At 46.2% G+C, this 12,026-nt stretch overlaps 1 protein-coding gene across 1 annotated transcript in view; it reads left to right on the forward strand.

Annotated features, from left to right (window-relative positions):
* LOC143769709 (alpha-2-macroglobulin-like protein 1) overlaps window positions 1-12,026 on the forward strand; it is a 289,826-nt gene that overhangs the window by 190,265 nt on the left and 87,535 nt on the right. Inside the window, exons 23-24 of the mRNA XM_077258495.1 lie at window positions 10,746-10,829; window positions 10,935-11,111. Coding sequence (XP_077114610.1) covers window positions 10,746-10,829; window positions 10,935-11,111 — 261 coding nt within the window. The remainder of the gene's footprint in view (window positions 1-10,745; window positions 10,830-10,934; window positions 11,112-12,026) is intronic.

The following is a 12,026-nucleotide window of genomic DNA, read 5'->3' on the forward strand; positions in this document are numbered from 1 at the left end:
TCTCTCCTTGGATTTCTCTTATGGCCTGTCCATTTCAGCAAAAGATAAGTTCTTGCTAGTTCTTTGGTTGTCCATTTGCTGTGGACTTTATTGCTCAGCTCATGTTATGTTTCTCTTTGTCCAGCTTGTCATTATGATATATTCAGGCTAGCAGGAAGCTCTGGGGAAGCAGATTTGCCCTCTCCATACCATGAGTCGGTGTGGAGATTATTTTTGTAAACTCTGCGTGGATTTTTAGTTTTTAATACTGACCGCACAGTATCCTTTCCTATTCTGTCTATCTAGATTAGTATTGGCCTCCTTTGCTAAAATCTGTTTTCATTTCTGTGTATGTCATTTCCCTCTCCACTCACAGTCAATATTTGTGGGGGGCTATCTTTCCTTTTGGGATTTTCTCTGAGGCAAGATAGCTTTCTGTTTCCATCTTTAGGGGTAGTTAGTTCTTAGGCTGTGATGAGGTGTCTAGGGAGTGACAGGAACATCCCACGGCTATTTCTAGTGTTGGTGTTAGGATTAGGAACTGCGGTCAGTACAGATACCACTTCCTCAGAGCTCGTCCCATGTTGCTCTTTAACCAACAGGTCATATCAGTGTTGCTCCTTAACCACCAGGTCATAACAGTACAGCTGGCCCGCAATGTGTTGAATGCATCTCAAAAGAGGGAAAAAAAGTTCTGAGCCATTTTTTTTCCTTTGCAGCCTGTTTTGTCTTTTTTTCCCCTTAATCTCTGGGTGGTTCAGGATTCTGGTGCTGACATGGAGGTTCAGGGTCTGTCCTCGCGTGTGGATCAACTCGCTGCAAGGGTACAGAGTATCCAAGATTGTGTTGTTCAGACTCCGGTTTTAGAGCCTAGAATTCCTATTCCTGATTTGTTTTCTGGGGATAGATCTAAATTTTTGAACTTTAAAAATAACTGCAGATTGTTTTTTGCTTTGAGACCCCATTCCTCGGGGGACCCCATTCAGCAGGTGAAGATTGTCATTTGTCTGCTGCGTGGAGACCCGCAGGACTGGGCATTCTCCCTTGTTCCAGGGAATCCTGCGTTGCTCAATGTAGATGCATTTTTTCAAGCGCTCTGATTGCTGTATGACAAACCTAATTCTGTGGATCAGGCAGAAACAACCTTGCTGGCTCTGTGTCAGGGTCAGGAAGCGGAAGAAATATACTGCCAGAAATTTAGAAAGTGGTCTGTGCTCACAAAATGGAATGAGTATGCCCTGGCAGCAATTTTCAGAAAGGGTCTTTCTGAAGCCCTTAAAGATGTTATGGTGGGGTTCCCCACGCCTGCTGGTTTGAACGAATCAATGTCTTTGGCCATTCAGATTGATCGGCGCCTGCGCGAGCGCAAGGTGGTGCACCATATGGCGGTGTCCTCTGGGCAGAGTCCTGAGCCTATGCAATGTGATAGGATTTTGACTAGAGTAGAACGGCAGGAATTCAGACATCAGAAAGGGCTGTGCTTTTACTGTGGTGACTCTACTCATGCTATTTCTGATTGCCCTAAGCTACTAAGAGGGTCGCTAGGTCTGTTACCATTAGTACTGTACAGCCTAAACTTCTATTGTCTGTTATCCTGATTTGCTCATTGTCGTCCTTTTCTGTTATGGCATTTGTGGATTCAGGCGCTGCCCTGAACTTAATGGACTTAGAATTTGCCAAACACTGTGGTTTTTCCTTGGAGCCTTTGCAGAGCCCTATTCCCTTAAGGGGGATTGATGCTACGCCATTGGCCAAGAATAAACGTCAGTACTGGAAACAGTTGACCATGTACATGGCTCCAGCACATCAGGAAGATATTCGCTTTTTGGTGTTGCATAATTTGCATGATGTTGTTGTGCTGGGTTTTCCATAGTTACAGGTACACAATCCAGTGCTGGATTGGAAATCTATGTCTGTGACTAGTTGGGGTTGTCAAGGGATACATAGTGATGTTCTGTTGATGTCAATTTCCTCTTCCCCCTCTTCTGAAGTTCCTGAGTTTTTGTCGGATTTCCAGGATATATTTGATTAGCCCAAGTCCAGTTCCCTTCCTCCTCATAGGGACTGCGATTTTGCTATTAACTTGATTCCTGGCTGTAAGTTCCCTAAGGGTCGACTTTTCAATCTGTCTGTGCCAGAGCATGCCGCTATGCGGAGTTATGTAAAGGAGTCCTTAGAGAAGGGGCATATTCGCCCGTCTTCGTCACCGTTGGGAGCGGGGCTCTTTTTTGTTGCCAAGAAGGATGGCTCCTTGAGGCCCTGTATAGATTATCGCCTTCTCAATAAGATCACGGTCAAATTCCAGTACCCTTTACCTTTGCTTTCTGATTTGTTTGCTCGGATTAAGGGGGCTAGTTGGTTTACCAAGATCGACCTTCGAGGGGCGTATAATCTTGTTCGTATAAAACAGGGTGATGAATGGAAAACAGCATTTAATATGCCCGAAGGCCATTTTGAATACCTTGTGATTCCATTCGGGCTCTCTAATTCTCCATCTGTGTTTCAGTCCTTTATGCATGATATCTTCCGGAATTATCTGGATAAATTCATGATTGTATATTTGGATGATATTTTGTTTTTTTCCGATGATTGGGAGTCTCATGTGAAGCAGGTTAGGATGGTATTTCAGATCCTTCGTGCTAATGCGTTGTTTGTGAAGGGGTCTAAGTGCCTCTTTGGAGTTCAGAAGGTTTCTTTTTGGGTTTCATTTTTTCTCCCTCGGCTATTGAAATGGACCCTGTTAAGGTCCAGGCCATTCATGATTGGACTCAACCCACATCTGTGAAGAGCCTTCAGAAATTTTTGGGCTTTGCTAATTTTTATCGCTGCTTCATTGCTAATTTTTCCAGTGTGGTTAAGCCTCTGACCGATTTGACGAAGAAAGGCGCTGATGTGATGAATTGGTCCTCTGCGGCTGTTGTGGCCTTTCAGGAGCTTAAACATCGTTTTACTTCTGCCCCTGTGTTGCGTCAGCCAGATGTTTCTCTCCATTTTCAGGTTGAGTTTGACGCTTCTGAGATTGGGGCAGGGGCCGTTTTGTCTCAGAGAAGTTCGGATGGCTCTTTGATGAAACCGTGTGCTTTCTTCTCCAGAAAGTTTTCACCTGCTGAGCGTAATTATGATGTCGGCAATCGGGAGTTGTTGGCCATAAAGTGGGCATTTGAGGAGTGGCGACATTGGCTTGAGGGAGCCAAGCATCGCGTTGTGGTCTTGACCGATCATAAGAATCTGATTTACCTTGAGTCTGCCAAGCGGTTGAATCCTAGACAAGCTCGATGGTCTCTGTTTTTCTCCCGTTTTGATTTTGTGTTCTCGTATCTTCTGGGATCTAAGAATGTGAAGGCTGATGCCCTTTCTAGGAGTTTTGTGCCTGATTCTCTGGGAGTCCATGAGCCGGTTGGTATTCTCAAGGAGGGGGTGATTCTTTCTGCCATCTCCCCTGATTGACGGCAGGTACTTCGGGAGTTTCAGGCTGATAAACCTGACCGCTGTCCAGTGGGCAAACTGTTTGTTCCTGATAGATGGACTAGTAAGGTAATTTCTGAGGTTCATTGTTCAGTATTGGCTGGTCATCCTGGGATTTTTGGTACCAGAGAGTTGGTTGCTAGGTCCTTTTGGTGGCCTTCCTTGTCGCGGGATTTGCGTTCTTTTGTGCAGTCCTGTGGGACTTGTGCCCGGGCCAAGCCTTGCTGTTCCCGTGCTAGTGGGTTGCTTTTGCCTTTGTTAGTGCCTGAGAGGCCCTGGACGCATATTTCCATGGATTTTATTTCTGATCTTCCTGTTTCTCAGAAGATGTCTGTCATCTGGGGGGTTTGTGACCGGTTTTCTAAGATGGTCCATTTGGTGCCTTTGCCTAAGTTGCCTTCCTCCTCTGATTTGGTTCCATTATTTTTTCAGCATGTGGTTCGTTTACATGGCATTCCGGAGAATATTGTGTCTGACAGAGGTTCCCAGTTTGTTTCTAGGTTTTGGCAGTCCTTTTGTGCTAGAATGGGCATTGATTTGTCTTTTTCTTCAGCATTTCATCCTCAGACAAATGGCCAAACGGAGCAAACCAATCAGAGCTTGGAAACCTATTTGAGATGCTTTTTGTCTGCTGATCAGGATGATTGGGTGACCTTCTTGCCGTTGGCCGAGTTTGCCCTTAATAATCGGGCTAGTTCAGCTACCTTGGTTTCGCCTTTCTTTTGTAACTTTGGTTTTCATCCTCGTTTTTCTTCAGGGCAGGTTGAGCCTGGTGTGGATTCTGTGGTGGACAGGTTACAGCAGATTTGGACTCATGTGGTGGACAATTTAACGTTGTCTCGGGAAAAGGCTCAACGTTTTGCTAACCGTCGTCGGTGTGTTGGTCCCCGACTTCGTGTTGGGGATTTGGTCTGGTTGTCTTCTCGTCATGTTCTTATGAAGATTTCTTCCCCTAAGTTCAAGCCTCGCTTTATTGGTCCTTATAAGATTTCTGAAATTATCAGTCCGGTGTCTTTTGTTTTGGCCCTTCCAGCTTCTTTTTCCATCCATAATGTTTTCCATAGATCTTTGTTGCGGAGATATGTGGTGCCCATGGTTCCCTCCGTTGATCCTCCTGCTCCGGTGTTGGTTGAGGGGGAGTTGGAATATGTGGTGGAGAAGATTTTGGATTCTCATTTTTCGAGGCGGAAGCTTCAGTATCTGGTCAAGTGTAAGGGTTATGGCCAGGAGGATAATTCTTGGGTTGTTGCCTCCGATGTCAATGCTGCCGATTTGATTCGTGCTTTTCACTTGGCTCGTCCTGATCGGCCTGGGGGCTCTGGTGAGGGTTCGGTGACCCCTCCTCAAGGGGGGGTACTGTTGTGAATTCCATTCTTGGGCTCCCTCCTGTGGTTGTGAATGGCACTTTTGTGAGTTCTGCCCTTGGGCTCCCTCTGGTGGTTTCGAGTGGAACTGCTGTTCCTTGGGTTTAGCAGTAGCAGCTGCTTTCACTGATCGTCTCTCCTGGCTTTGCTATTTAACTTGGCTCTGGTCTTCATTCAATGCCAGCTGTCAATGTTTCTGGGGTGGATTCAGATCTCTCCTTGGATTTCTCTGATGGCCTGTCCATTTCAGCAAAAGATAAGTTCTTGCTAGTTCTTTGGTTGTCCATTTGCTGTGGACTTTATTGCTCAGCTCATGTTATGTTTCTTTTTGTCCAGCTTGTCATTATGATATATTCAGGCTAGCTGGAAGCTCTGGGGAAGCATATTTGCCCTCTCCATACCGTGAGTCGGTGTGGAGATTATTTTTGTAAACTCTGCGTGGATATTTAGTTTTTAATACTGACCGCACAGTATCCTTTCCTATTCTGTCTATCTAGATTAGTATTGGCCTCCTTTGCTAAAATCTGTTCTAATTTCTGTGCATGTCATTTCCCTCTCCACTCACAGTCAATATTTGTGGGGGGCTATCTTTCCTTTTGGGATTTTCTCTGAGGCAAGATAGCTTTCTGTTTCCATCTTTAGGGGTAGTTAGTTCTTAGGCTGTGACGAGGTGTCTAGGGAGTGACAGGAACATCCCACGGCTATTTCTAGTGTTGGTGTTAGGATTAGGAACTGCGGTCAGTACAGATACCACCTCCTCAGAGCTCGTCCCATGTTGCTCTTTAACCAACAGGTCATATCAGTGTTGCTCCTTAACCACCAGGTCATAACAGCTCTCCACCCGTAACATCAGGCTGCGTGTTGAGTCCACTAAGTTTGTACCTCGCTATTTGAGTCCCTTCAAAGTCCTCGAACAGGTTAACCCTGTGGTCTACCGTCTGGCTCTTCCTCCACGCCTGGGTATCACCGACACCTTTCATGTGTCCCGTATACATGTCTCGGTTTTCCGAGTCATCTGCCAGGACATCGGGTTCGTCTACGGACGATTACAAGGTAAACACTATTTTGGCGTGCAAGGTGGTACGTGGCAAAAAATTCTATTTGGTGGATTGGAAGGGTTATGGCCCAGAGGACAGGTCCTGGGAGCCTGCTGAATACATTCGAGCTCCACAGCTCATTGCTGCCTTTGAGCATAGCGAGGTCCAAAGAGGGGGGGCCCTAGGAGGGGGGTAATGTTGGGTGTCGAGTTCTTGCCTCTGCACAGGGGGAATCTCGAACCATCTCTGCTGCAGTGTCCCATTCTTCTCCAGCCACAGTGGAGTCTGCTCAGCTGAGACATTGGTCCCAGCGTCTTGCTCAGTCTAACTCTGTGCATAGGGTTACTTCTGCTTTTCCAGCTTCTGCCATTGAAGCCAGTGCTGAGCAGCGGCGAGCAGACGCTTTTTGGACTAAGTCCTGCTTTTCCCCTTCTGAGCATGCCCATGGCAAGATCTCCCGTTGGAGATCGAGTATCACATGCTCAGATACTGCAGCAGATCCCATTGGTCCTCCAGGAAGGTCCTAAAGGTGCTCAACTTCTGTGGCAGCTTCCCATTGGTCCTTCTGGGAAGGTCCTGTACATGCTGCAGCTATAAAAGGTTCGCATGACCGCACGGCCATGCGCTAGTGTACATTTGTATATGTGTGTGTGTTGATCAGTGCAAGTCATCCTTAAATATCCCATCCCTATTGAATGACTGCTCGCGTAAGGTGGATGATTGATATCTAGCACCCGACTAAGCCATCAACACGAAACACACAAAACCGCGTCTATTGCTGTGACCGCCAGTGCGGCACCGTGCGCTTTCACAGCGCTTTCCTGACCCAAGCTTGGGTGGTTAGTGGTGTCCGCCACTGCATGCAATCTTATGCATCCTCATTAATATTATTTCTTTCTCTCTGACACCCCAGTTCATATATGAACTCAAATCCTGTGTCTTGGGATTGAGTTCTGGGACTCCTTGCTTGCGCTCTTGGTGCGGTCCTGCGGCCCTGTGACGCAACAGGGTTCGCTTCCTCCACACAGGGTGAAGTTTACCTGTGTGTGTATCCACATTGTACCACCATATAGTCCGTCATTACTTAGCAGCAGGTTCCATCTCTGTATGGTGGACCCCGGGCTGCGAACGCACCTTACTCTATCTTCCTAATTATTTGGTGCATTCCGCTAGCCCTAACAGTGTGGGGGTGATTTGCTGGTGACACTCTTGGGGATATATTCAAAATTGAAGGCATACTGAACCAGCATGGCTACCACAGCATCTTGCAGCGGCATGCTACTCCATCCGGTTTGCGTTTAGTTAGACCATCATTTATTTTTAAACAGGACAATGACCCCAAACACACCCCCAGGCTGTGTAAGGGCTATTTGACCAAGAAGGAGAGTGATGGGGTGCTACGCCAGATGACATGGCCTCCACAGTCACCAGACCTGAGCCCAATCGAGATGGTTTGGGGTGAGCTGGACCGCAGAGTGAAGGCAAAAGGGCCAACAAGTGCTAAGCATTTCTGGGAACTCCTTCAAGATTGTTGGAAGATCATTTCCGGTGACTACCTCTTGAAGCTCATCAAGAGAATGCCAAGAGTGTGCAAAGCAGTCATCAAAGCAAAAGGTGGCTACTGTGAAGAACCTAGAATATAAGGCCTCTTTCACACATCCAGATAATTCCGGTACCGGAGAAATCGGTACCGGAGTTTTCCGTGTACGTGTGTCCGTGTGCTTACGTGGCACATCAGTGTGGCACACGTGCGGCATCCGTGTGCCGCCTGAGGACCACACGGACCGTGCAAGAGAGACAGCGCTACACTAAGCGCTGTCCCCCTGTGTGGTGCTGAAGGCGGCATTCATCTCTTCTCCTCCGCAGGAGAGAAGAGATGAAAGATCAAGTTTTTGTTATTTTTTGTGAAAAATAAAGTTTGCATGTGACCCCCGCCTCCCACCCCCAGTGCGCCGCCCGGCCGCTTGCAGAAGAAATACTCACCCAGCTCCCGCGATGTCTCCACTTTCCTCTCAGCGCCGGCAGCCTGTCCTGTGTGAGCGGTCACGTGGGACCGCTCTGTTATGATCCGGTGGCTTTGGAGCTGCATGAAACTTTCTCAGGAGAAGTGGAATCTGTACTGACCGCAAACCCTGAGCTAACACCGCAACTAGAAGTAGCCGTGGGGTGTGCCTAACAAAACCCTAGACACCTCGACACAGCCGGAGGTCTAAATACCCCTATAGATGGAAATAGGAATACTCACTTGCCTCAGAGCAGAACCCCAGAGGATAGGCAGCCCCCCACAAATATTGACTTTGAATAGGAGAGGAAAGACACACAGGCAGAAAACAGATTTCAGCAAAAGAGGCCACTCTAGCTAAACAGGGAAAGATATGACAGAATACTAAGCGGACAGTATTAAAACTCTAAAAATATCCACAGCAGAAAATACAAAAAATGCCACTATCTAACTAAAGATATGGAATGTATATCTGCACTCCTGAGAATCCAACAAGACTGAGAAAATACTGATACAATCTAAGCTGGACAAAAAAACACTGAATAGCACTAAATCATAAGCACACAGCCTGTGTGCCACAAAAACCAGACACTTATCTTTGCAGATTTGGCAGCAAGGCATAAGGAACCAGGCAAGGAGAAAACCTCCAAAAACAATGGACAACTGGCAAGGACTAATGAAACCTGCACACCTAAATACCCCAGTCAGAACTGCAATCATCCGATACACCTGACCAAGGCTGCAACTCAGAGACAACTGCATTACCACCTACAACCACCGGAAGGAGCCCAAAAGCAGAATTCACAATACCGCTCATTAAAGTGAGGAATATGCGCATATTCCTCACTATAATGAGCGGTCCCACATGACTACTCACACAGGACAAGGGGCCAGCGCTGAGAGGAGAGTGGAGACATTGCGGGAGCTGGGTGAGTATTTCTTCTGCAAGGGGTCAGGCGGCGCACTGGGGGTGGGAGGCGGGGGTCACATGCAAACTTTATTTTTCACAAAAAATAACAAAAACTTGATCTTTCATCTCTTCTCTCCTGCGGGGGAGAAGAGATGAATGCCGCCTTCAGCACCACAGCGGGGGGGACAGCGCTTACTGTAGCGCTGTCTCTCCTGCGGGCGGTACGTGCACACGGAGGAGAGTGCACACTGTTCTCCGTGTGCATGTGTGCAGGACGTATTGCTATATGTGCTGCCGGAAAAAACGGACATGTCTACGTGTTTTGCACACGGACATATGGTCCATGTGAAAACACACACATGTGCAGAAACACATAGATTCTAATGTGTCTACGTGTGTCAGTGTCTCCGGTACGTGAGAAAACTGTCACTACACGTACCGGAGACACTAACATGTGAAAGAGGCCTAAGACATATTTTCAGTTGCTTCACACTTTTTTGTTAAGTATATAATTCCACATGTGTTAATTCAGAGTTTTGATGCCTTCAGTGCGAATTTACAATTTTCATAGTCATGAAAATACAAAAAAAAAATCTTTAAATGTCCAAACGTTTGGTCTGTACTGTATGCTTTTTTTTGTTTACTTTTGCATTTGTTTGACTGCTTGATCTATATAATGCAATACTATAGTATCACACTACTACAAAATTATGACCTTATGGGAGCATGAGGATGGCAGCCACAAGGACCTTTACCCGTCTTATGGATTCCATAGTCACTGACTCAGACACTGAAATTGTGGCTCTGGGGGACTGATAAGTGTCAGAATTGGCATGTCAAATGGATCATGCCACCTATATGCCAGTGTCAGTAATTAACAGCGGCATTTAAGGGATTAATCACCTCCCATCTGAGCTAGGTCTGGTTGCTTTTTTTAAAGGTAGTTGCCAATGGTATAACACAGCTAGCATCTGCCATGTGTGGTGGTCTCGGCTCCTCTGGATGTTGGGAAGCAGTTAATCGCACAATGTTGTGCAAATGAAACATTTTAATGGAAAGTTTGTCCTTGCATAGAACACATCATTTGTACGCTACACCTAAATAAAATAGTAGCATTCAGTATAACTTTATTGCTAAACTAGGAATTACCAGTTCCAGTTCAACGATGTTCAATGGGCACCCTACATAAAAGTGGTGTCCACTACTCGGACAATCCCTTTGCAATCATTGTTTCTTCCAAATAAAATATTAGCAGCTAGATTCACTTTTGGTGCAGGTGTGTGACAGTGTTACAATGTTGCTTAACTTTCCCCTCTTTCTGGAGTAACTGACATCTAGAGGAGGTGACAGTGCAACCACAACTCTGACTTTCTCCTGATATGAGCTACATCCAAAGGATGGGGGAGTGGAGCTGCCGCTCTTTAGCCTCAGAGATAGCGTGACATAACAATGTCACGAGAGCCTTGGGAGAGCCAGATTCTACACCACTGCAATGGCGCTGGCACCAGAGGTGAGCATATCTGTTATTGTTTTACTTGAAAGAAACATAGTGATTGAGAAGGGGTTGTCCAAGTAGTAGACAACCACTTTAAAGGCATGATAAATATTAACCTCAATAGAATTGTTCTATGTATATTTAGTATGTAATTCCAAAATGTCCAGTGGATACAGACTACCAGACTGTGAAGTGTCTGCCGCTCAGGTGAAGTCAAGCTGTCCCTGTAGTACATGGGCAGTCTTGTCAACAGAAAAAATCTAGGCTGGTTGTAGGTTCCTCTGGCAAAATCAGTGCCCAAGGATCTGAGGAGGCAAAGTCTTGGCACCACCCATATTAAAGGTTGTTCATGAAGAGACTAAGGAGGCCGAGACCTATAGTCTCCCTGCTTCAGCCCACTGTAAAGCACCACACCCTACAAAAACTCCCAACAGGGGTATGAGGACAGACCCTGATAAAATTCTAACTTTAGTTTTATTTCTACTCTTATAAGACAGCAGTGAGGACATTGCTATTAACATCGATGTTCCAGCGAGACTGGTCCCAGGCTCTGAACGTGCACACATCATAGTTATGGGTGAGTCCTTTTTCAACAATAGCAATCTTGGGAAATCTTACATTTAAGGGAAATATAATGCTACTGTATATACTCTTCTTTATTATTTATATAATATCTTGCTAGGTGATCTCCTGGCCAATGTTATTCCTAATTTGGACGAACTGGTCTACTTGCCTGATGGATGTGGAGAACAGAATTTAGCGAAGTTTGCAAGATATGATTCCACAATGGAGTATCTCGAGAGTACAGAACAATTGACACCTGAACAAAAAGCTGAGGCTATAGAATTGATGAATAAAGGTGAGTGACATGATTAAAGCACGATATCATAGTACGATTGTCATTCTTCTGTAATTTCTTTTTAAAATGTACGAAAAAAGGACAATTGAGTGTTATTATAAGGGTGCTTTCACATTGTGCTCTGTCATACGATAGTTGGCCCCGTCGAGGCTTACCCCCAAAACTCACCGCAAAACGGACATATACGCATAAAGAGGAAGATATAGTACTCTAGACTCTGTCTGGGCGTCCATCTCCAGTAGACGTATACGCCCAAAAATGATGTACGACAAAGCACATGTTCACTCTGTCTACACCATTATAGTCTAGAGCAGTGGTCCCCAACCTTTCTGACCTTGAGAGCCACATTCAGCACTGAGAGAGGGTCACGAGCCACAATCAGCACTGAGAGAGGGTCGCGAGCCACATCCAGCTCCCACCCCCTTCAACGTAGTGTCAACCAAAGCCCCCATTACAGGTATAATGATAACCAAAGCTTTTCCACAGAAATCTCTCCAGAGCAGTACACTTAGATCCAGGGGTTCCCACAACACCCCCATTCAGTATTCTCTCAACACACTGTCACATCCAGCTTTGAGCACCTCCTCTAACAGATAGTACAAACCTCCAGCGTATCATACCTAAAACATCTCTAAACCCCTAAGACCAGTAAATGTGCATCCATATCTGCAATTCTATGCAGGGCTACTCACAAAATTCACCATTTTGAGATGTGGTCTTCATACCTGTTTGCTAGACCCGGACCTAATGCATCAAGCTGGCAGATAGTTGCGAGCCACAATTCATGGGGCCGTAAACCACATGTGGCTCCCGAGCTACAGGTTGGGGAGCCCTGGTCTAGAGCCACGTCGGGGCATCCAACCGAATTCTGTTTTGCTCGGAGTTCGGAAGTAAGCTCCAATGGGGCCACCTGGC

The sequence above is a fragment of the Ranitomeya variabilis genome, chromosome 4 (genome assembly GCF_051348905.1).
Source record: "Ranitomeya variabilis isolate aRanVar5 chromosome 4, aRanVar5.hap1, whole genome shotgun sequence".
In the NCBI taxonomy this organism is placed as follows: domain Eukaryota; kingdom Metazoa; phylum Chordata; class Amphibia; order Anura; family Dendrobatidae; genus Ranitomeya; species Ranitomeya variabilis.